The sequence below is a fragment of the Tympanuchus pallidicinctus genome, unplaced genomic scaffold (genome assembly GCF_026119805.1).
Source record: "Tympanuchus pallidicinctus isolate F22 unplaced genomic scaffold, pur_lepc_1.0 scaffold1, whole genome shotgun sequence".
Lineage (NCBI taxonomy): Eukaryota > Metazoa > Chordata > Aves > Galliformes > Phasianidae > Tympanuchus > Tympanuchus pallidicinctus.
Window position 1 is genome coordinate 29213131 of NW_026294618.1, and position 26468 is coordinate 29239598.

Below are 26468 nucleotides of genomic sequence, written 5' to 3' on the forward strand. Positions count from 1 at the left end.
TAGAAAAATCCACCCTGCTGTAATGGACTTTCTTCTCGTTGCTAACTGTCATTAATATGGATGACTTAATTGTAAACATCATACCATCATTTCAAACAGAGACTGCTTCTCTTCACAATCCGTGTAGAAGATAGGCTGTGAGTGTGACAGAGTGCTTTTGATTGGATCAAAGATGTCATGCCCACATGATGCAGAAATGTATCTTATCAAAACCCTTTTTGCCGCTTCAGCTTTTCTGTAAAAACAAATGTTTTGCGGAGTTACGTACTCTCAGGTCTTACTTTGGCTTGGATGTTGTTTATCCATTCTAATTTTATGGTGGTGTCAGGTATGTCCTCCAGCATCCAGTATAAAAGTATGCAGCTGAAACAATGTTCCCGTTGTGCCGTGCCTAATTAAAAAAGAAAAAAAAAAAAAAAAAAAAAGTGTTAATTCCCAATTCAAACCAAATTTATACCACTAATCTGATAGCCCTGGAATCTAATACTAAGAGCTGTGATGTATGCCTGAGGCTATTACTTTAGGCAGACCAATTTGCTAGCACCTAAAGCCTGCATGGGAGTAAAATAGGCTGCCAGTCATGCTTATGGTACTTAATTCATCATAGTATACTGTATCCTATACTCAGCTGTTGTTTAGTAAAAAGTACCGTTCAAGTCTATTAGGCTTGACATAAAGGAGGAGTGAGTAAAGGAACAGTCAGACTGAGGAAAAAGAATGGTGTAGTGCATTACTTTAAGTGAAATTCCTACTAAGCTTGACATATATGTGAAAACAAACAAACAAAAAAAACCCAAAAAACTCTGTGGCCATCCATTCTTCAAAGTGAAGTAATATAATTTGTTAGTTGTTTTTTTCTCTGAGCAAATATGTAAGCCAAGAATAAGAAACTGCCTTATAACAGAGGCTGTGATGTTAGGGGCGTTTCCTCAGATGCTGCAGGAATAGAATTACTCAGAGGGAAAGCAGTTTGTCAGATGAAAGCTTTAAGGCTTTACCTTGTTTTCTTGGAGGCTAAAAAGGCTTTGAGGTAAGATACGTAGCAATGGTGCTGTAGCTGTGCTGGTCTGAGAATTTAGCTGAATCAAATTCTGTGCAAGTTTTATTAGGCCAGCTGCCGCAGCTGAAGAAAAAAATCCAAACATCTCCAGACACACAAAATCTTCTTTAAATGACATCACCGGTGCATATATTAGTGGCCAGAAAATACTGCTTTATCTGTCATTTGTGCCCATTAGGTTACACAGTGGTGCTACTGTTCCTGCGGTGCACATGAGTTTGGTGTTATTCCCCCATGCCTGTGCTAAATAAGTATGAAGGAAGGCAGAGTGTACCTGCGGTTGTTGACTGTGCTGGATACCCAAAAGCTGGGACTGATTCCCTGCCTTGGGCAGGGCACAACATTCATATTGCCTAAGCTGGCAGCATTGTGCTCTGTAATTTTTCTCGTGCGGTGTTAGCGAGAGTGGGAGGGTTATTGCCTTGAATAACTGAGATCTGATCTGAGGGAATAATTTTTATTTTGCTGAATTTAGGCAGACAAGTTCTCTGATTTGGTGTGCAGGCATCTGTGCTGCTAGAACAGAGCTGGTGCAGAGGTGCCATTAGAGGCTAAGGCTGGAGGACAGGCTGTGGACAACTTTTTGTTAGTTTAATCTTGCAGACAGAGCTCAGCTGATTACGTAAAGGCAAGACATTTTGTGTCCCTATCTGATAAAATGCATCTGCAGTTGCTTGAAGTTAAGGATGTAGTCTAGCCCTCTAGCAGCAGCTCAGCATGGTAACATGCTTGTCTTTGGATTTTTGAGTCAACTCCACTAAAGGATCTTGTTGAATTAGAGGCACTGCTATTCTTTCTTCATATAACATAACCCCAGCTTTATATGAGAAATGGAGCACTTGCCCTCTAATGGTTGATCGAACATTCACTGGTTTAATGTTATTGCAGGAAGTGGAGTTTTGATTTCTGAGTGATTTGTGGAAAACCTACCACTAAAGACTGTGGGAGTGGATCTTGGTTCACATCTCCTGCCTGCTTTTCATGTGACAATGGGGATGGAAATTAGCAGTTGCAATATATTCACAGTATAACATAACCATGAATTATGTTCATTAACAAGTGGCAAGTTTATAAACACTGGAGTGAAAGTGTGTGCATACATCCATTTAAACAAGCCTTGATGCTTTAAGCTTGGCTCAAAGTAGCAGAATCCAGATGTATTGTAGCAAGGGAGATTGTTTGAAGGTCAGTGTTTTGGTACAGAAGTTACTCAGTTCAATTGTAATGAAAACAAACCCAGTGAATGTCTGCAAGCAGTGTATTGCTGCTACAGATTAACTTTGTATGAGCAAATGCAACAAAAATTGTCAGTGTGTCACTAGGAGAGAATATGTTTCCATCATCTGCAGGAGGCTCAAGGAGAACACAAAAGCAGTAATTCAAGCTGATTCTGCGTACCATACCGAGCCTTGACACATTTTCTATGGAGTTGCAGTATCAGAAAAATCCTCACTGATTGAAAATGACTGCAGAAGAAAACAGTGACTTACATGCAATCTGAGCTGTTGGGTTTTCTGGGTCAACAAATAAAAATGATGAGAATAACAGAAAAGCAAGTTAAATTTTATGCATGAATAGCTTGATTTTCAGTGATTACAGAGAAGGGTGGTTCACACCATGCATATTAATCCTCTGATTGATCAATAAAATGTAATTTGAATTGGCAAGTATTGTCTTGCCAGGTTTGCTACTTAGACGTTGCAGTGTTAGTTACGCCTTAATTGAGAAAGCTTCTGAACACTGTTTTTTTTATTTGTGGTGAAATACTTCGGAAAATGCAAATAGCAGAGAAGTTGAGAAAACTAATTAAAGAAAGGCTTTTATGTATAATGGGGTGGCATCATTTACGTGACTTCATGAACAATTTTAATTCTCAGGAGTAAGATCTGGTTAAAGCTGGTAATTAAGACACAATGCAATGCATTTAAGGCACGGTGAGTGAGAAGTACTTTTGAGAACTGAAGAATCTGATTTAAAATACTTCAGGTTCCTTGTCACTTGCTTGTAAATGTTAATTAATTTGCACTGCTTTTCTGTGTTTCTTCAAGTGTGCAGTTAACTTACTTGTTGGCAGAGGGAACTCTGTATTAGAACATGGTAAAAACTCAGCCAGGGTTTATGAAACATTACAGACTTTGTGAGAATGTCTGTCAGGTATAGACTTGCAGCAATCGTCCATATAGACAACGGAAAATCTGCTTTTACCAGGAGGCACACTTTGCATACTTAATAATATGGTTCTGACCACGTTAGTATGTGAAACTGAAGAAGACTAGGGAGCATGAGTTGTAAAGTAACAGCTAAATGAGGATGAATGGCCTTGGTCCCTTTTGTTAACCTTGCCTCTGTGCCCTATTTCTGAATATTTATGGCTGATTCCTCTGTGACTGCAACATATATCCTGAAAAATATGTCTGAGTGTAAATAATTTTGCTAAGTTGCTGGGACAGCTCCTTTCTTCCTAACTATGTGTGAAAGCCTAAAAAGTGAAGCAGCAGTAGAGCAGGAGCACCATGTTTTCACATGTGTAACCTCCAAATGTATGTGTAATTGTTTTTCATGAAGAACAATTGCATGTAAGTTATCAATATTCAGCACGTGCAGACAACTGATGCAAAATCAGATAAGAGAAGGTTTGGTGGAAAGAGATGATGGGGCTGAATCCAGAGGCAAGGGAGCTAGCTAGCTGAGAAGAGGACAGCCTTACAGACTTCTCTATTGTTGGAGCACATCTAATTAAAAAACACAAGTTTCTGTGGCTGTTGTTCAACCCATTTGAGATTTCTTCTCAGAGAGTGTGGTGATGTGTTGGAGCAGGCTGCCCATGGAGATGGAGTCACTGTCCCTGGGGGTGTTCAAGAAATGTGGAGATGAGGCACTCAGGGACATGAGTTAGTGGGCATGATGGTGATGAGTTGGCGTTTGAACTTGATGACCTTAGAGGTCTTTTCCAACTGTAATTCTATGATTAATTCCAGTTTATTTATAACTGTCCTGTCAAGTAAACTGCAGAGAAATCAAAACATCAATACCAACCAATACTTGAGCTTTATCTGATTGACTGTATGGTGTTTGAGGGTCGAGGGAGAGAATCCTTCTTTGGCTCAAATTGTTTGTATGAGGCCATTCTGGTCACCACATCTTTCAATGCCATCAAACTGAGCAGTGTGAGGCAAAATGAGCACAGCAGCCTGCTTTGCGGGACCTTGAAGCAGGGAAAGGGTGGAATAAAGGCAAGTCCTGCTTGACCAACCTGATCTCTTTCTATGATTGAATGACCCATGAGGTGAATGAAGGAAAGGCTGTTAACATAGTCTACCAAGACTTCAACAAAGACTTTGTCACTGTCACCTACAGTATTCTCTTGGAGAAGCTGATAGCCTGTGTCTTGAACAGGTACACTCTTTGCTGGGTAAAGAACAAGCTGGAAGGCTGGGCCCAGAGAGTGGTGGTGAATGGAGTTAAATCCAGCTGGCAACTGGTCTCCAGTGGAGCTCCTTAGGGATCGTGCTGTTCAATATATTTATTGATGACCTGGACAAGGGGATTGAGTGTGCTATCAGAAAGTCTGCAGATGACACTAAGTTGGGAAGAAGTGGTCATCGCCCTGAGGATAGGCAGGCCCTATGGAGGGATCTGGACAGTCTGGGTCACTGGTTTGAGGCCAGTGAGATGAAGTTCAACAAGACCAAGTGCTGGGGCCTGCACTTTGATCACAACAACCTTGTGCAAGACTACAGGCTTGGGGCAGAGTAACTGGGAGACAGTGTGGAACAAATGGACCTGGGTGTGTTGGTTAACATTCAGCTGAGCATGACCGAGCAGTGTGCCCAGGTGGCCAAGCAGGCCAATGGCATCCTGATTTGTATCAGAAATACTACAACCAGCTGGAATAGGGAGGTGATCATACCCCTGTACTCAGCTCTGGTGAGGCTGCACCTCAAGTACTGTGCTCAGTTTTGGGCCCCTTACTACAAGAAAGACATCAAGGCCCTGGAGTGTGTCCAGAGATGGGCAATGAAGCTAGTGAGGGATATGGAGCACAAGTCTTGTGAGGAACAGCTGAGGGAACTGGGATTATTTAGACTGGATAAAAGGAGGCTCAGGGGAGGCCTTATGGCTTTCTACAACTATCTGAAGGAAGGCTGTGGTGAGATGGGTGTTGGCCTGTTCTCTGGCATAACTAGCAATAGGATGAGGGAATGGCCTCAAGTTTCAGCAGGGGAGGTTCAGATTGAATATTAGGAAAAACATTCTCCAAAAGAGTGGTCAGGTGCTGGAATGGGCTGCTCAAAGATGTAGTTGAGACACTGTCCCTGCAGGTATTCAAGAAATTCAGATGTGGTATGAAGGGACATGGTTTAGAGAGGAAATATTGGTGGTAGGTGGACAGTTAGACTAGATGGTCTTGAAGGTCTTTTCCAACACTGATGATTCTCTGATTCTGTAACTTGTTCATAGTAGGATTGGTTGCAGGGAGTTGTATCTTACAGAGAAGTGAATGGCAACTTGTCTGTATGGGATTGCCTATTGCTTGTGTGAGCAGAAGGATCTTTGCATCTTTTAGGAAAGGGAGGAGAGAGGGAATAAATGAAGTAAAGACTATGAATTTTGGAAAGAAAAAAGAAATGCCAGTAAACAGTTGAAGCTGGGGAGAGAGGTGTTATCAGAAATAATGAGTTAAACAATGGGAGAAATCTCTTGAGTGATTAATGTTAATGCTGTAAGTGTACATTACTTAACATAGCAGAAGAGTAAGAAACAGTCTTACTACTGATTAAAAAAAAAAAAAGGAAAAAGAAAATAATTTGTGAAAATGGAAAAAGAGATCGGATTACAAAGGTTGAACATAAAAGAGCAGCATGGGTATGAAGGGATGAAATCGGAAAGGCCAAACCATGAATAGGAAAGAATGTGCAGGGTAGGATTTTAAATACTGTATAAGTAGCAGGAAGACTAGCAAAGGGTGTGGCTTGCTAGAAGGGCCTTTCTCAGTGAAGCTGAGAGGCAGATGAGTGCTCAGTCTTCATGGAGAGGGTCAGCTATTATACAATCTATATTGCAACTAGCTGCAGTGCCAAGGAAGTAAGGGAACAAGAGGGGAACAGGTTGAAGAGTACTTGGTAAAGTAGGGATTTAGGTTGGATAAAATTATCTGCAGAATATTTAATGAATGGGTGGAAATTTAAAAACTGCTAGTGGATTTTTGAAAGCATGAATGAGGAGAAGGGTCTGGAAGATTGAAAATGTGCAACATTGAAAAGTCTGTGTATGGCTCTGCTTGCATGAAGACGTGTTGACTTTTTGAGCTCTGAGCCTCACATTACATATAGGCTGGCAGAGTACCCAAGGAAGGGTCATTTTATATGCTTGTGCTTTGCATTACTCAGATGTCTGTCCTTGGTCATTGCTGGAGACACAACCATGGGCTATGGGACTTTTGGAATCTCACATTCTGGAAAACGTGTAGGGAGACATTGGAGGAATTGGAGCGAATTGTCAGGGCAAGTGTCTGATAGACCTGGTTACTAATCCTCAGGAAGATAAAAGTTGGCTTCAAAGAGAAAGGAGTGGGAGCTGAGAGTGGGTCTCAAAATGGATCTGGAATGATTAGAAAGAAATCCAAGCTGACGTGCTGAGGAATAGAGAAGTACCTGCAGAGGTAGGAAACAGCTGGGAAATTGTCGAGTCTCCTCTCCTATTCATACATACACAGGTGGCTTCTCTTTTAATGACTCTTTATCTGCACTGGCACCATGCCCTACTGTCCTTGAGTACTTGTTTGTGAAGACAGAGATGAGAACCTGTGTGCAGAGGTTGAATAGCACATGGCAAGCAACACTGCTGGTCCATTTAGTTTCATTGCTGTCCCAGTGTCTGCATAGAAAAGTGTCAGAGTGACTGATACCTTCTCCTCCACTTCTCTAGTTCCCTGGAGGTGCAGCTGGGAGCCCAGGAGTTTATTTTGAGTGGTTAAGGAATTGTATTGCCCTTACATACTGATGAGGGAAGGCTCTGGTATTGTTTTTATATATCTAAACAATTTTGTGGTCTCAGAAAAATTATGTGGATTTGTCATCGCAGACTCGGAGTGCCTTCCAGAAAATGGAAGAAAACCATTGTAAAAACAAACCCTCTTCATTCATTGCCTCTTAGAGGAAACTTAAATAGTACTCGAGTGTTTTATTTTCAGTGAAGGAGTGACCTTGAAATTTTATTCCAGCTGCAGCAATTAATGGCATGGGGGTGGTAGTAATACCACCAAGCATCTAGTATAGACAGGCTAAGCCATATTCTGTCCTGCTATGATTTCCCTGTGTTTTAATAAATAATAAAATAGAATAAAAACAGAATAAAAACTGCAGCTGCTCTAACTTGCAGTAATAGAGGCTTTGTGTTTATGATCCATTGCAATTTCCGTGAAGTAATGATGGCCAGCAGTGCCTAGAAAGCAGGGCATGCCCATCAGTTTGCATATGTGTGCGATCACCAAGGGAAAAGTCAGTTAATTAAATTAATTTCCCATTTTCTTGTGAAGAGGCTTAAGTCTGAGATTCTTCTGAATTGTATGCATGGTTTTGAAGACTGGATCTGACATCAAGAAAGATTGCTTTGTAATATTCCAGACTAGTCTTCCTAACAACTGAAGAGTTATAATTGTTGAGGATAATGTTGTTTGGCTGTAGTAGGCAGCAATAACTCAGATGTGGAGCATACGTGACAAAAAACCTATGGAAGGTCTCAAGAATAATTTGGAAAGAGCCTGTGCTTGAGTTTCAGTCTCTGGGCTGGTAGCTGCTGGGTGGCTAAAGGGATGATTTAGTTTTAAAAATATGAAGCTGTTCCCTTTTCCTACCCAGCATGCAGTATTTCAGATAAACCACAGAGGGTTTTGTGTAATGTGTTCTTGGTACTGGCCTCTCTCTGACCACTTGGCTGAAAGTGGTAATAATGTCATCTACAAAATTGGTTGTTGTACTTTAGAAAACTGAGCAGATAATTAAATATCTGAACGAGGCCCCAGCTCGAAAATGAAGGGAGAAATGCCCGTGTATCTGCCCCTGAAAAGCTGGTGAATAATGCTGTGGGGAGAGCAGAAAACCTAATGTTGGCCTGTTGGAGGGGCTGGTGGGTACAGTAGCACAAGAGCAGAGATGCCCAACATCAGCAGTGGTCCATCTGTCTGTCTATGAGATGGGGACAGAGTGGTGTCCTCAGGAGTGGGTGCAGGGCTGAACTAAGTGGGAGAAATAGGGAGGTAATGGGCTTTAATCACAGACGCATCTGTGCATGTTGCTTTCTTCTGTCCTCCAAGCTGCAGTGCTCCATCTCGTCACGCACGTCAGATGAGTTCTGGTCTCGTTCACATTTTTCCTTCTATCCTTTTCTGCTTTATCTATAGGCAGAACTGCTGTCCTGCCTCATTCCATTTATAATTTTTTAGTGCTTTCGGCCTCCAGAATTGCAAAGAAGACTGAAATGGAGCAGTAGAAATGGGCAATGGGGAGTAATGAGTGGCTGTGAAGGAAATGGCATGTGGTGCTGGCAAGCAGGATGCTTTCTGGAGCCTTTACTACAAGTTCCTTGTCTTCATTGGGCTATGGATGGCAGCCTGAGTGTGTATTTGTGTGCGTATTTGATCACTGTACTGTACCTCCAACTAACACCTGGCCCAAATTTAGCCATAGTTGAACAGCAGTGGCTCACATGTTCTATTTCAGGCTGCCAGCATAACTAGGAAGTGCTAATTTAGGATAACAGGTGAGAAGTATATCACATTTAAAGAATTTAAACTTCACAGATTTGTAGGCCTTCTTTCATGAGTAAAAATTTTTTACTCTTTGGACGGTTTAGCTCTTGGAATTTATACTTCCTTCTTTCTTTTTTTTGGAAATCACAAAAATAGTGTATATTTTGGATAGGAAGGAAAAACTGGAAGGACAATGAAGAGCAATACTTTCATTTCTCTGATATTAGAAGTATTTTTTTTTTTTTTTTTAATAGACCAATCAGGTGAAAAAATTCCATTTGCCACTGTAAAGAAAATACTTTTTTTGTAAGCATTTCCTAAATGTGTATATGTGAACACTGCTGCCAGAAGAAAGCTATGACATCACTTCAGTGTGAAGTGATTCCAGCTATATTTTCACATTCTCTAATGGATCCGAGAAGAAATGAGGACGTAGATAGGAAAGGTTAAGTGAGAAAGTCTGTTTGCAGCAGTGCCTGCTAAATAGGCTAGAACTTAGCTTTAAGACCTGAATTTAAGTTAGCTGCTAACTGCTGTTGTGCTGATTTATGTTGGCATGAATTCTGGTTAATCATGCCAAGTCATAAAGTCATTTTTCTGGAACGTCGATCCTTTTTTGGGAGTGGAAGCTGAAACAGGAGTATTTATGTCTGTACAGATGTAGATGGGGCCTGGCTGTTTGGCAGAGGGAAGACTGGGAGGTCTGTGAGTATGCCTTGCAGGGCATGTAGACCTGGGCCACAGGCTTTGTTATACAAGGGAAAAGTCGTGTAATGCTGAAATTATTTGTGATGAACCACTGGAAACACACACACATATATATATATATATATATTTTTTTTTAAAATCACTTTGAAGTAACATTTACATCTGGTCCTAGTGCTGTTGTTGTCAGCTTAATAACAGGTAGCATAACTTTTAGTTCAGTTGGAAGGGACCTTCAAAGACCACTGAGTTCATCTGCCTGACCACTTCAGGGCTAACCAAAAATTACAGCATATTGCTGAGGGCATTGCCCACATTCCTCTTGAATATTGATAGGCATGGAGCAGCAACCACCTCTCTGGGAAGCCTGTTTCAGTTTTTGACTACCCTCATAGTAAAGAAATCTTTCCTAAAGTCTAGTCTGAACCTCTGGTGCGGCTTTGTATTGTTCCCTTGCTTTCTAACTGTTTGCTTTGCTAAAAAGATAAACTGCTAAAAATGGTACAGTAGCAATGTTCATTTAAAAAGATGATTTAATTTCCCACTGCCCTCTGTGCTGGTGACATTGCACTACCCTACTGCCTTTTCTTCCTCTTTTTCTGGTTTGTCCTAAATAGCAATGAATCTATGAGAAAGGAGGATGGAGAATATGAATTTGTTTCCACGGGATTTCCATGTATTTCTTCAGCACAATGCTGTAGGGAGGTTCTGCAGGAGGGAGAAGAATTCCCCTGATTAGATGTAGCGAGGACTCATCTGGTGTCATGTGTAAGTCACATGCAAGTGTTACACATTTTGTGCAGGTAAAGGTGTCCAGCTGCATGGTGGCAGAGGATTCACAAGAGCCGTGCTTTGTGCTAGCTGCTGGATTCTGGATAGCTTCTTAAAAACATGAGGTTTCTGCACCATTAATTCATCAAGTGGATTAGAAAAATACGGTGAATTTCATCAATTCAGCAGTGACATAAAGGGAGTATTTGGGCTGTTGCTCCTGATTGAGAGGGGCTTTGGCCACCTTTTCGTGCAGCTAAGTGGAGCTTCCAGGGCTCAGCTCAGAAGCTCTGAGAATGTGGGAAAAACATGCATGACAGTGAGACAGACTTACTACAACACCAGAGACTTTCAGATCTGCCCAGACGTCAGTTCCCATCAAAATAATTACATAAACCAGGGGATTACTAATGCCCCAGTGCCTCTTCTATAAATTTTCACTGTCTGGGAACAAGATGACACTATGGACTTGATCAAGGAAGCCAGGCAGCTCTCTAACAGTGCTTTTGGGAGGGAATGCTTTCTGAGTCACACAACTGAGAAGTGACTTCGGTTTAAATCTCCCTCCTCCCCAGCTGTTTCCCATCTGCAGCACAGCTGTACCTGGCTCAGACCTGCTCTTAGGTCTTCCAGGCTTGGGAATGTGTGAAACCCAATATTTCTAGCACCATCCTGTCTTCCTTGCTGCTAGCAGTACCTGTGACTTATGAGGAAGTAGTTGCCACAGCCATATTTGCTCAGGGAATATACTATGAATGGATGTGCTGGAAATAGCTTGTGGAAACCACCTCTGTTTGTAGCTGAGCTTTTACTCTGGTTACCATAATTGTATCCGAAACAGCATTTCCTATAGCTTAGCATTCTTAAATTTTACTTCCTAGATGTGAGAAAACTTGTTGTGTTGCTTCTGACTCTACAACATCATCATACCTCACGCTGTTTGAGCTCCAGCATGTGGAAAACAGGCTTAATAATAAGACCTAGTTGAAGTATGGGAAGTACTTTGTAATATCTGTGTTCTGCATGATACTCATTATCAAGTGATGGTGCAAGCAGGCACTGTTCTGATTAAAGAGCTGCGAAGTGCTTGCAGTGCATGTGTGTGTGTATTAGTATGGGTAAAGATGGAAGTAGAAACCCAGAGGAATGGACTATGGTATGATTCTCTATGAATATAACTTCTGTTCTTGGTGCTTCACCACATACTGAAGCCACTGCTATAGCCAGTGCTATATTTAGCTAGCAATACTTAACTGTGTGCACATCTACTTGCATGCATGTAAGTAAAGCTATTCTTCTCTTAATAACTGATTTTCAGTAGTGACAAAGGTGTTTTTTTTTCCTGATGAAGTGATGTCATAGTTTGTGGTTGTACAAAACTAAGTTTTAGCACGACCTTATTCACACATTCCTATGCAGAGTGATGGGAATTAGAGGAACATTACTTCTCTAATGTTACTTTTAGTACTTCTACTTTCAGTATACAATTGAGAAAAATTTCAGGAGGTAGCTTTATATCATCTCTGTTGTTGCTGGTTTATTCTACATCCAACCTCCTTTACCAGTGACATAGAGTCCCTTATTTTTTTTTCCCAGTTAGCAGTAACTGTCTTTTGTGAGTTAGAAGGACATAAGTTTCCTCTAGCCAAAATGATGTCTCTTCTCAATAGGATTATTTGGGCATGGAGTTCTTTGGGTAGATGCTGGAAATGAAGTCAAGTAATATACCTATGCAGCAGGTACTCTGCAGCACTGTGTAATTCCTTTCCAGGAGCCTCATGTGCCAGGCAAGCTTAGCTGTTCCTTGGTCTCTATGACACTATGTAGTGGGAATGCCTGCTCTGCTTGTGTGTTTTGCCTGGGTTTCCTGGCTGTAAAAACCTGCAAGGTCAGTGAGATTGCTGAGAGTCAAGGATTGCCTGGACTGCTTCTCAAATGAAGAGGATGGAGGAATGGCAGGAAAAACTGTGGCTTCAACAGTAGCATAAACACTTTGAAAAAACTGTGCTGTTCAGGGCCAGATGCTACCCATCCTTATTAAACCATTGAATACCAGAATGAAGTAATTAAGTGTGCTGCCTGCAAGCACCATTAGCAGGATGTGAGTCATTTGATTTAATCCAAGTTATAATTTGAATGGATGGCACATGCTGAATGGGAGTTTTCCTTTAGCACACTGACAGCAGCAGGGACATACTGCTTTCTATCCATCTAGACTGCCTTCTACTTGCTAATGTCAAAGGAAAAAAATGTTTTAAATCAATGTTTACTGGAGTTCAGATATCAAATAAGTGTTTTGTTTTCGAATGCAATGAAGTTCTGGATCAAGGGGGTCATTAAATTTTCCCACCTGTAAGGCTAGGCTTGATGTTCTGGGGAAGAAAAAGCCCCTAGAAGTCAATAGCAAATTTGCCGTGGTGACTTTCAGAATTGCAGCATGTATTGTAAGGGGCAGATAAGTTCAAAGTTCTGCATCTGGGTCAGAGCAATCTCAAGCACAGGTACAATTGGGTGGAGAATGGCTAGAAAGCAGCCCTGAGGAGCTGAGAGTGTTGGTTGATGAAAGATTCAGCAGGAGCAGGCAATGTGCACTTGTAGCCCAGAAGGCCAACTGTATCCTGGGTTGCATCAGGGGAAGTGTCACCAGCAGGTCGAGGGACTTGATTCTGCTCCTCTATTCTGCTCTTGTGAGACCCCACCTGGAGAACTGCATTCAGTTCTGGGTCCCCAGCACAATGAGCACAGTGTTGAAGCAGGTCCAGAAGAGGGCCATGAAGGTGGTCAGAAGGCTTGAGCACTTCTCCTACAAGGCGAGGCTGAGAGATTGAGGGCTGTTCAGCCTGGAGAAGAGAAGGCTCTGGGGAGACCTTATAGCAGCCTTCCAGTACCTAAAAGAGGGCCTACAGGAAAGCTGATGAGGGACTTTTTATAAGGGCATGTAGTGACAGAATGAGTGGAAATGGTTTTAAACTGGAAGAGGGTAGATTTAGACTAGATATTAGGAATAAATTCTTTACTGTGAGGGTGGTGAGACACTGGAACAGGTTGCCCAGAAAGGTTGTGAATGCTTCCTCTCTGAAAGGCCAGGTTGGATGGGGCTTTGAGCAACCTGGTCTAGAGGGAGATGTCCTTGCCTATAGTGGGGGGATTGGAAATAGATGATCTTAAAGGTCCAAACAATTTTGTGATTCTATGATTCTATAAAAGGCAATACAGTGAATTTTTTTTTCTTTTTTAATTATCTCAGAGGTAATATTCAGTTGCCTATAGAAGGCAACTCTGTCAGGGCAGCAATTCTATGTAGAATGTATGTAACCCATATGCTGGGTGAACAGTTGAGTGAAAAATAGATGTGAACCCATATCATCCTAGGAATTATAAAAAGATGTAACTGAGTGGAAACTACAAAATTATTCTGTTGATACACATGAAAAGTGAACCCTGCAGTGGTTGTACTACTCATTTAAATTATATGGTACTAATAAGAAAATTATTAAAATGCATTTTTTGCCATTAAAACTGTCAAATATGTCTGAATGCTAATAGCTATAGGTTTTGTTAACCCCAATATGGCAACTTCTTTTCCAACCTCTGTTAAAAAAAAATCTGTTAAACCAAGAAAAAATTGGCTAGTGATAAGAGAGGTGATGGCAGTGAAAGGCAGCACCATTAAAGTCAACAAAAAAAAAAAAAAAAAAACAACACCAAACCATGTTAAATAATTAAAATAAAAGCTGTAGCAATTTCAGTATTGTGAGAAAATTTGAGGTCACACTATCTGAAATAGTTAAAATATTAAGTTATATTAAGCCCTGCGTAATGATATAATAGTTAAGTGTTCCCAAGGTAATGTAATACAGTGCGAATGGTTAATTCTGTGTGCTCTGTTGTTTGAGGGTGGTAAATGCTGTACGAGGCTTTGAAAACTTTTTCTAGCTGCAGAATTAATAGAAAATAGTAACTCAGGGGGAATAGAAGACTGAATAAAGATGTTTCAGGGTATGTGAATGCAGGGGAAACAGTGGAGAACACAGAGGTCTGCTTCCACCAAATGTAGAAGTAACATTTCTGCAGTACTGCTCTGGGTTTTGTATTTTTGCAACCCTGGAAAAGGTATCATGTCTTCCATCAGCCATATAATAAGAAAGGAGTGGGGTTGGATGCATGTAGATGAGAGTCAATGCTCAGTGAAGAAGTAGGTTTAGCTTGTCATAGAGGCACAGCTTAGATGGTCATGTTGCTGACTTTGTTTCATGTTTGTTCCCATGGTAGTAGAAGCACCAAGCCAGAGGGAAGGACTAGGATTAAGGAATTTTTTGCCAGTTGCCTTTCTTTTCTTTTTCTTTGATGGGATGCAGTTTAAAGTTTTTTCCCTTTTTCATTCCTTTCATAAAAGTTGTTTTGATGCAAAAAGTAGTCAACATACTTAGCTGTAGAAGAGGTTAATGCAAAATATCCTGGGTTTCTCTTAAACGTGAAGGAGGTGCAGAATCAGCTTCTTTTCAGAAACAGAGGAATACTTTGGTCCAGGAACAAATGTACCTGAGAGGGGATTTGTTTTCAAGGAGAGCAATGCCAAACCTTATCCTCCTTGTCCAGGTCCCAGCTGGGAGTCTGTTAGCATCTTGGAAGCCATTATTCTAGTGGAGCATTGCATTTCAATTTCCCTGGGCTGTACTGTTGTCTAGTTCTTCTAGCAGATTTGAGACTGCTGTGACTGTTAGGGAGTTGCTAAATCTAGCAGCCTGGCAAGGCAGAGGCTGATGTGGCTCCATGCCCCAGTCCCAACCAGTAGCAAGGCCAAATATGTGTTCCCAGTAGGCACACAGACACACAGGTATACATATGTGCTACGTACATCTACATGGATAGTTACACATATTAGCACAGACAGGCATGCTCACACAAGCAGCACCTTTATCTCACCTTCAGTTGATCAGAACAAAGGTCTAGTTGACAGGAGAAAAAAAAAGTATGTATATGTATACATACACATGCCCACAATTTGGGTCCCTGCCATAGCTGGGCTTAGACAATCTGCCCAGTAGTTGGCACTGAATATTGATCTTCCCAGTATCTGGGCATGCAAGCCTTGCTCCAGCTGCTGATACAGAGACCTCTGTGCACACGTAAGCATGCATACTTGCACCCACTGCAGATCCCACCAGTAAGGTGGCCATGGAGGCCCAGTCTATTCACTAGGTGGTCCTGCATCTGTAGAATCATAGAATTGCTCAGGTAGGAAAAGACCTTAAAGATCACCTAGCCCAATCACAACCTAACCATACTACCCTATCTAACAACTCTTCACTAAATCACCCTCTCAGTTGTGTCCTCCACAGAGAAGAAGAAATGCAACCCACATGCTCCCAACACAAACCCAGGTCTTTTGGTGCACCTCTAGGCCTCATGGTCTCTCCAGCTGTTGACCTGGCTCTCCTGGTCCCTCCAATACCAACTCCTCCAGGTGCTCCTCAACCTCAGGGACAATCTCCCTGGCTCGCAGGGAACTTTACCCACTGCTGACTTACCAAGTCCTGTTGTTATCAGTGATCACACACTGACACGCACACCAACTCTGTATTTGCACACTCCTGTCTCTCCAGCTGGCACCTAAATGTGAGTCCTCTAATCTATAAGCCTGTTCCTATTACTAATGGCTAGATCTCCAGACACACACATGCATACAGATTAGTCTCTTGCATTTTAAAAAAAACTACAAACAATTAAAGTTGAGTTTAAGAAGAGTACAGGACAGAATGTACTGGTTAGGCACAAGGCATGGCAAGACAAATGTTTTGACCAACCTCTTTTTTTTGCTTGGCCAGCTGCTTTGTCCCCTTAATCACTTGTTCCTTCTTAAATCACCTACATCCATCCCTTTTCCAATCTTTGGTTCCTCCTCTAAACGTTCTGTTGTATGACTTGCATAATGGTGAAAGATCTAGAGGGCAGGACATGTGAGGTGTGGCTGAGGTCCCTTGGTGTGCTCAGCCCAGGGGAGCTGAGGGGTGGCCTCGTAGCAGCTGCTCACAGGGAGCAGAAGGGCAGCACTGAGCTCTGCTCTCTGTGACAGTGACAGGGCCTGGGGGAATGGCATGGAGCTGTGTCAGGGAAGGGGCAGCTGGGGTTAGGGACAGGTTCTGCAACAGAGGGTGGTGGGCCTGGAACAGACTGCCCAGGTCAGTGGGCATGGCACCGAGCTGTTGGTGTCCAATCAGCATTTGGACAACATTCTCAGACATAGGGTTTGAGTGTTGATTGATGCTGTGTGGAGCTGGGAGTTGGATGCAGTGATCCTTGTGGGTCCCTTCCAACTTGGGATGTTCTGTGATTCTCTGATAATCCCAGGATGCTCTTCCCCTGTGTCTTATGATGAGTCCCACTCCCCTGACAGTGATCCCTTGTAGATTCCTGGTGGAGCTGAAGGAAATACAAGTATGACATATCTATATCTACCAGTGCAGCAGTTACATCAGACTATTTCTCAGTTTCATTCCAGGCAGTGTTTGGCAGCAACCAGCTGGCTGAACAGCATGTGCATGTGGGCCAGCATGTGGGCCACAGGTTGCACCCTGTGCATGAGGGCTGCGTGGGCTGTCCATGCACACCGAGTGCAGGAGGAGCCACAGCAAGGGGGTCAAGTGTCCAGTGGGTATTTTGGGCAGTGTGGGAATGGGGAGGAGAGCTGATCTGCAAATTAACCTGGTTATGTTGATGAAGTTCAATTTTTATAAAGCTTGTTTGTGATGCTGTTTTCTTTCTTTCTTTTTTTTTTTTTTTATTATCAGATTCCTTTGGGACTCTTGTTCTTCCAATAGTAAGTATTTATTTCCTTTCCTTCAAAGAAAATATTGACTGCCTTGGATTTTTCAGAAGTCATTGTTGATGAGATGTGTGAATGTGTTTGCTAACCATTACTCTAAGAACTTTCACATCAAGTACTCCACAGCTTATTGCAAGTAATTACAGAATTTGTGAGCTCACTTCCAGCATCATCACAAGCTATCATAAAGACTGAGCCCAGAACTTTGCTTTATGATTTTTTTTTACTAGCTGCTACCTCTATTTCTACACCACTATTTCATTTTGAAGGCTTACTAGAGCTGAAATAATTGTGCAAAGTAATCAAAGAATTGCAGGTGTTGGAAGGGACCTCTAGAGCTCATTGAGTCTAACCCCCCCCTGCTAAATCAGATTCCCCCCAGTAGCTTGCACAGATAGGTGTCCAGATGGGTCTTAAGCATCTCCAAAGGAGAATCCACAACCTGTCTAGGCAATCCCTTCCAGTGCTCTGTTACTCTCACTAAAGAAGTTCTTCTGCATATTTTTGTGGAACTTCCTATGTTCCAGTTTTTGGCCACTGTTCCTTGTCCTATTATTATGCACCACTGAAAATAGTCTGACCTCATACAGTTGCCTTGGGCATTTTAGATATTTATTCACATCGATCAGATCCTCTCTCAGTCTTCTCTTCTCCAAGCTGAACAGACCCAGGTCTCCCAACCTTTCCTTGAACAGGAGATACTACAGACTCTTTATCATCTTTGTTGTTCTAATAACTGAGAAATATTAAAGTAAAAGTATCGCTCTTCTTTATACATAGTTTTCTTGATGATTTGTAAATCATACATTCAGTGGAGGTACATAGTAAACTAACTAGTCAACAAAAATGCATTATACATAATGCAAAAGTTCATAATATTTACTAAGTAGGCATTCTGGATTTCTAATCCTGTATGCTTATCTTAAAACTTTGATCTAAAGAATTAGGTCTTTGAGTCAGGAAAAAGGTTTTTATGAAATTCTTTATTTTATTTATTTTTTTTTAACACCTGTAAACCTGAATATCCTTAAAAGCAGTAGGCTTAGGTTTTGATCATAGGTTAAATGTATGTCTTATGAAATACTCAGGGAGTATTTGATAAACGGATAATCAGTAATGATTAGCAGTTCAACATTGTAAAGAATTCTAGGTTAAAATGTATCTATACAAAGCATAAATTACAAAACATTAACAATTCAATTAAAAAAAAACAACAACAAACAAACCAAAACCACAAAAACCCAAACAAGTTAGGCTAGCAGTTGTTTAATATAATTTGTCCAGTCTAAGAGCATCCTTATGTCTTACTAGGCTTCTGTAAAATTGAATTCCATAATCACTTCAGTAGTACCATTTCAGTATATTTCAGTAGTCTATTTTCTTCTAAAATATTTCAAGCATACAGTAAACAAAATAGGGGACCCTATATCCAGCTCAATCTAAATTTGCTACCCTGCCTTACTACTGCTTGAATGAAACAATGCCTTCCTTGCGCACCCTTTACACATTTCTCGAACATTGAGGGCGTGTTGTAGGGATGGGAAGGGAGTGGTAGGGCACTGTTTGGATGTAACATGTCAGGTTAGAAGAACTGACTCATATTTTTAAGAGATTTTTTTTGTTGTTCATGTAGCTATGGTAGACTTCTGTACTGCCCAAAGTATACTTGGCTGGTAGCACAAAATGGGTAATGGTTTCACTTGTCATGTTTTCCAGAGGAGACAAGAGCTTCCTTGTCTGAGGTGCTCGTGAGGGTGGCTGATGTGGTTAGGAGAAGGGCTTGAAATGGCCATTGTCTCTCTTGTGTTAGGGGTGCCAAAACAAGAATAGTAATACCATATAGTTGGGGAGTGTATCAACTAAGATAAACTCTATTTTGCAGTAAGTTTCTGGTAGGTACTGTTTAAAAAATGCATAATTCATATATGGGTTGAGAAATGTTCTTTGGAGATGAAATTGATGGGGCTGAGGCAAATGGTTACCATTATTTTAGCAGTGAATTTCCAGAAACATTGTATTAATTCAGTTTCCATTAGCATGGCTACATGCAATAAAATTTGGGTTACTTTACACCTCAGATGTCCCAATACACTACAGAACGATGCAAACTTCTGTTGTCTTTGGATTTTACATCCGCAAAGGTACAATAGGCAGCTTTGTCACCACGTTATGATATAAAAAGTATCAAGACATAAAAATCAGGGCAAAATCCCATGTAGCTTTACTCATGACAGAAAAGGGCTACAGAAAAAGGTCTGTAAATGATGATTGCAGACTTTTAAAGAAGTGTTTTAAAATAACATTGTAATAAATGATAGTATTCTTAAATGAATTAATTGTGAGGCTATATTTGACAGATGTAGTAACTAAGGCTGTTCCTCCTGTCTAATATATTCCAGAATACTTGGCAAGAAAGTTTGAGTGTTGAAATATGTGAATCATATGTTCTTGGCAATGAGTATACAGTGACCTGTAGTTGAAGGAAATGCAGAGTCAATTTCAGTCTAGTGTTTTGCACCTAGAATTTGGTTATATAAGTCCAGCTTTTAAATGGTACTGTTTCTCCTGTGTCATCATATGCCTGTTTGTGGGTGGAAAAAGAAAGCCTATTTATTTTTCCTCTCAATGGTTTTTCCTTTTAACTTGTTTTTCAAAACAAACTCAACAGAGAGGGATGAAACTGTAGTTAATTCCTGTTTATAGGTAAGCAGACAGAGAAGGAAATGTATTTGATAGAGACATTTGCATTCGTGGTACTTGTCATTGTTGTATTCTTCCTCATTTGGGAAAAAATCCATTACTTCACTATATGTTCTTAAAATGAGTTTTGACAGCAAGGCAGTGTTTCATCATAGAGCTTGGTAGGATAATTTTGAAGTGCTGTGCCTGGTGAGTTAACAGATGTAATTTTCATTACCAGTGCGAGAAATGAGCTTAATTTCCATATGTTATGCTGAAAAATGTTAGCCTGTGTGTTTTAGTTGTCCTGACTTCAGAGGCTTTACTCCAGATTTACTGTTCTAACTACAAACAGAAGCATGTGACTCCTAAGCTTTTTAGCAGCACTACTTGCTGGAACCAGCTGCATGCTTTGTTAAACCCTTTCCATCTTCAAAGAAAGAGTTCCAAGCAGATGGCAGGACAGAAGTTTGCATCTGGGCTGGAATGCACCTAGGGTCATTCCTTGTCTGTGCAGGCTCTGCTCAAGGTGATATCTCCATGTCCTGCAGCTGTTCTGCTTAGAGCCTTTAGAACTCCTGTAGCTGAGGTTTCACCATCTAAGGAAATGAACTGGTCTATCTAAATTGTGAGCTCTAGATTTTCTCTACTCACTGGAGGAATACACCTGTGTGTGGTTATTATTGCCTTATGTGGTCCAACCTTCCTTGCTAGCAGAGTCTGTCCGTGTTTGCTGACAGCACTGAAGGAGCTTTCAGAGTCTGTCCTTAACAAGGCATCTCAGCTAACTGTATAAAGTCTCTCTACATTTGCTCTTCATACTTTGGGAAGAATACTTATCTTACTGGTTGAACTGCAGTACTTACTGTAATTATGAAACATTAAAAGCACTGAAATGAGAAAAAAATTAGTCGGTTTCCATTGAAAAGCAATACTCAGCTTCTCAGGAGACTTCTATACTGAATTTAATTTTTCTACTCTAAAAGGTATGGAGCTGAACCTTATAAAGAGATACGGAAGGTTTTCTTTCTCTCCTGCTCATCTTGCCTATATGTATCTTCTTCAGCTCTCATATTTCTGGAAAATAAATCGCTAGAAAATGACAAAGTCTGAAAAAAAAGCCCCCAAAATCAAATGCAAGAAATTTCTCAGTAACTGTAAAAAGAAAAGAGAGCAGAATGTCCATTAATGGTGTATAAATACATACCTACTTATGTTATTGAAAGTCTGATTACTAGCAAAAATCACAAGTATTTTGGAAGATTGCCTCTGAGAATACATTTCTGTGTAATTGTTAAAGTGAGTCCTGAAGTCCTATTTCTCTTTCTAAGTGTTTACGTAAGTTGACAGAGCAGAAACCTTAATGGCAAGTGTTTTATGGAATAATTTTCACACAGAGGGTGATGATGTACTGGAACAGGTTGCCCAAGGAGGTTGTGGATGCCCCATCCCTGGAGGCATTCAAGGCCAGGCTGGATGTGGCTCTGGGCAGCCTGGTCTGGTGGTTGGCGACCCTGTACAGAGCAGGGGAGTTGAAACTACATGATCATTGTGGTCCTTTTCAACCCAGGCCATTCTGTGATTCTTCAGTTATATCTTGGATAATTAACAGTGATGCACTGTTCTCTTTTCAGTTGCCATTGGAAAGTGCTTCTGGGACTTATGAATTACTGGTGGAAGGCCATGCTGATGGCCAGCGTATCTTCTCTAACCGTACCAGCTTGATATACACAGCAAAGAGTATCTCTGTTTTCATTCAAACTGATAAATCTACATACAAACCAGGACAGGATGTCATGTTTCGGATTGTCACTGTCTATCCTGATCTCAAACCTTACAAAGCTTCTCTAAATATATATGTACGGGTAAGTATCCACAAGAATCTTGTTATACATTGGAATTTTTCGTATATTCCAACTTTACATGCCAAACACAGGTGAAATATATTGATGCCTAAATCTTGCTAGCAAAGCCACTTGCATTTAACATGGACCCTGACTTTTTTTTTTTTTCCTAGGACCCTCGGAAGAAGTTGATTCAGCAGTGGTTGCTGGAGGAGGGTGATTTAGGTGTAGTTTCAAAAAAATTTCAGTTATCAAAGAATCCTCCACTAGGAGACTGGTCCATAGATGTGGAAGTAAATGTGAGTATTAGCAATGTCAGCTTACAGTGAAATTTCATTTCTTCTGATAGATGTCCTGATTGATGTGAATAAAATAGTGTTTGCTTTGCTAAAGTAAGGCCAGAAATAAATATGGATCATGAGGAGAAATCAAACATATGCAAACCACTCAAGTTTTTCAGTAGTGAACGGTTTTGTAAATAAATACATTAAGAAAAAATATGTTAAAAAAAAAATAGAAGCAAGCATGCTTATTTTATCCTAAGGGACTGCATTTTGATTCTAAAATGTATTATTTGAAAGTGTATTGAAGAAAGAACATAGGGAATACTATTTTTTAAAGTGAAACATCCTTACCTTTATTTTGAAAGCTAATACACAGAAATTCACTGTTCTCTGGTGTGCAGCCAGTCAGTGTCTCAAAGGTGTGGCATCCAATACTGTCATTTATATATGCCTGTTCAGTCTTAGTGGTGTTTCAGCAATTGATAGTGACTCAGTTCTTACTGAGGAAATAAAAACTATACAAAATAGTAATAATGAATACTGAAGCAGAACTATTTCATAATAAAGCTGGTAGAATTTATTTGGCATGTTGCTTTGGTAACAGTCCTATCAGTCCAAATCCTTTAAGATTCTCATAGACTGGTAGATGCATTGTCGAAATAGCTGGAGGCTTAGTTGTTTAAGACTGTGTGTGTCAAGTTTATTCAGACTGCTCTACATCCCCGTAGTATGGGAACTGCATTTCCGAATTGGCTTGCAATGACTGTTCAGAGACATTTAGCAAGTACAAACAGAACTGTGTAATGTTTCCTAATAACATGAGGCAGAAGCAGAAAACCTCATTTAGTTATGTATAACTTCAGAATGATATCTGCCAGTAGAAGTAATGTCTTCATAGATTTTCTATAGGGTAAGATAGATGAGATGTTCAACTGATGATCAAGACTGGGTTCTTTCAACACATTTTCATGTGGGTGTGGGTTCATTACTAGTGTCCTCGTTGGGAAAAATGCTTTAAATTGTTCTTAGGCTTGGCTGCTCCTTCCCATCCCTGTGCTGCTGCTTAGCATTTTCTTAGTAGTGCTGGAGCATCTGTAATGAGGCTGATTTAAAGTGCATCAGGGAATTTGAAAAGTTTGAAGATTAAGGCACTATTTTATTTTGTTTGACCTAGTTCAGTTCCCTGATCTGGTTCTCAGCACAGCACCACTCACAAATGCACAGGCACTTTTTAGGGTGGTGAGAAGCATGGCTCAGACAAAGGAAAAGTCTTGAAATGGGGATAGGCTTCTTCAACAGCTCTGCTAGAGGAAAAAACATTAGTGTGAAGTTGTGATAGGATTTTCTGCTAAGTCATGAATAATCCTGAAGTCAGGAAACACTGCTGAAGGAAAGACAGCAGCTGTTCTCAGGATCTGAATGTAAATGGCATTCTCTCTTGAAATAACTAAATAAATAAGGGGAAAAAATTGTGAAATTGAAAGAAAAATGCCACAGATTCATCTAGGCTAGTGAAGTAGCTGAGAAAACAGTCTATACTCAAGTAAAATTTCAGTAGATGATAGGAAATTATACTTCAAATTTTAACTGTGCAATATGTACTGCATACATGTCATTAAGCCATGAAAACAAGTCTCTCAAGTCGTGAGTAGCAAGAAGGAGAAGATAAATACGGAACATTTTGTTCACTGTCTCTTCTGAAACTTCGCTAGAGGGCAATTTCAAATCAATTAAAATGGAACAGGTAAACCATAGAGCTCATCACAAGCATTTGTTGTGAAATTCCCAATGGTTCAAATGCAATGGCTGGTCAAATTCACAGAGGTAAAGGCTGTTAAGAATTGTAAACTAAAAACTCTGACCCCTTGTTCAGGAGGTTCCCCAGTCTCAAGCTGTCAGAAAGTTGACTGCTGCCAAAGGTTGTACACTGGCCTGGATTCATGTTAGATCTGTGAGTTGTCTTTGTTCTTTTTCACTAAGAACACCCAATTTTCCTGATTATTAATTTGTAAATCTTAGTGTTCTAGCATTGAGTATAGCCTTGAATGCCAGGTTTGGGATCCTTTAAATAGAGTTCCAAATGCTTCAGTGACATGAAGGATATCCAGAGTCAGAAATAATACCCTTCTAATTCATCATTGTTTCAGAAGACAATTCAAGGTGAAAAGCACTGCAAAATGCTTTTCCTGCATTTAACAAAATACTCTCTTAGGAAAAGATAAACTTGATCAGAACAGAAACAGGATTATTTTGTTTTTACTGATGAAGGATACAGTTCATACTTAAGAAAGACAACATTTAATAAGTGGGGAAAAAAAAAAGAGGGTAATAGATAGATACCATTCCAATGAGAAACTCTGAACTCTTGCAGATTTGTAGGAAATGTAAGGATTCTGAAGAGAACTTGATGGTTAATAAAAGTATGAAAGAGTTCTTAAAGTTATCTAGAAACAAAAGAAATTCCAAGAGGAGGCAGAGCCCAGTGGCATGAAAAAACAGTGAATCTGTGGCAGAGATGGGAATATTTAGTATGTATTATGATAGCTCTATGTGGTTTAGTGAATTTCACTGTAAGAAGACTTAAGAACACAAGCAGAAGATGAATATGTCCTTGTCAGGAAAGAGTAAGTGAGGTAGGAAGGGAAACCTGTCATATGGCATGAATTCTGAGAAAAATGTCAATTAAGGTGATGTGGGAATCCACATCAAATAATTAAATTATTTTGGGTTATTTTGAATGTAATAGGTAGGTAGCTTTATTCATGTAGCAGATTTTTGTAAAGGATTTTTTTTATTGTATAAAATTCTAATGAAAAAATGTCAATGCAATATACATGAAGTCTGTCAAGGGAGAGTGGCTTAAGTGTTGGGCAAATAGCAAATGTCAGTCACCAGGGTGTTTCCAGTACAAACCGATGATAGGGTTTGCAAATGGAGATGGGAAAGAAAGCTTATTGCTGGGGACTTGAAGAAGTTCAATGCTGACTGTACACTGAAGGATAAAATGAATCAGTGGATTTATTGATTACAATTTCTAGGTGCCATTACAGGTTTTAAAAAGCTTCTTAATGTATTAGAGGAAGGCATGGTATGAACCAGCTATTAGAAATTGAAACTGGAGAGTTTCTTTTTTGCAGGGAAGTTTGTTTCATCAATAAGGCTATTAATCACCTGAACAAACAAACAAAAAAATGAGATTGACAGCTTCTCTTTTGCCTGATGTTTTAGCATCAAGAATGATTGCCTTTTTGGTAGATGCATTGAAATCAAGCAGACTGCTGGAGTAGCTGAATTCTAGAGTAACTAAACTTGTGATAAAAGGAGGTCAGGTTAACTGGTTTCTTCTGTCAATAAATATATAAAATGAAAATACAAATAGAGGAGAGAAGGAACAGTGTATCTAAGTAAAAATGTAGTAGGCTTTGGGGTCCAGAAAAACCTGGTTATTCATATGATGTTTAAATGGTTGGGGGGGGGGAGGAACACCACATGTAGAAGTTTGTTTCCTTTCAGATGCCTTTTCCTTCAGAATGTACACCTCTTTGATCTTCAAATTTGGTGTTAAAAGAATATAATGACAAAGCAGTGCGCGTTATTTCTGTATGACATAGCATGTATCTGCACAATGTCTTACACTGGATGATAATATCATGCACAGAAGTATATTGTGGAGCTATGCACTATTTTGCTAAGTCTGTCTATTGGGTTGTTCCACACTTATTTTTCTGATAGCATATCATACTGTTTGATTAATGAAAGATGCAAGAAACCTTGCAGAATAAAGGAAAAGAAATACTTAACTGACGGGAAATTTCTTTTGGTTCTTAGTCAGAAATGAGCTTATGCTTTGAATGTCAAGATCATATGGGAGGGGATTTGGTTTCAGGTTTATAGCATGTCTATACATAAGTTATAGTGGGCATTGAAGTTCCTGTTTTAGTCAGTGGAGGTTGAGTCAGTGTTCAGTTAAAGCAAATGAGTAGCTCAGATCACTCTGAGTAGGTATTCCTGTGCTGCAGCTGTCATTAAGGGAGGTACAAGTTTTTCTGTATTATATATGAAGTTGCAGATTCACTAATCCTGTCCTGAGAGCAGGGGTCACTCTGAACTTGAATTTAATGCTAAGATGTGCTTAGCGTGTCTGTCCTGCATTTTGATAGGTTTGGCATTTTTGTAGCTATACTTTCTTGTCTGTAACTGGTACTGTTTGACTGAGTCCACAGAATCCATAGTATCTTTTGGATCTACTCAGGGCTTTAGGAACATCTTCAGATTGCAAATGGGGTGATCTCTGGGTGACTTAGCTATCCTGATGCCAGGACCTGAGCTTTCTCATTTAGTGTCAGCAGTTCAACATTTCTGGGTTTCTTATCTTGTCTTTAAAGTGCCATAAAATCACTAAATGATACTTCCAGTGGTTACAGATCAAGTAACCAAGTGTGCAGAATTTGGATTCTTGGAAGTAGTGCCTCTGAATCCTGTTTTAAATCAGGTTCTGGCTGCTTGCTGCCATTAAACATCCTGTAGTACTTCTAATAAGAGTACAGGT

General features: G+C 40.2%; 1 protein-coding gene across 1 annotated transcript in view; it reads left to right on the plus strand.

The window, feature by feature from the left end:
• Positions 1–26468, plus strand: part of CD109 (CD109 molecule) — a 90942-nt gene that overhangs the window by 12093 nt on the left and 52381 nt on the right. The window contains exons 4-6 of the mRNA XM_052678876.1: positions 17078–17106; positions 21426–21656; positions 21809–21934. Coding sequence (XP_052534836.1) covers positions 17078–17106; positions 21426–21656; positions 21809–21934 — 386 coding nt within the window. The remainder of the gene's footprint in view (positions 1–17077; positions 17107–21425; positions 21657–21808; positions 21935–26468) is intronic.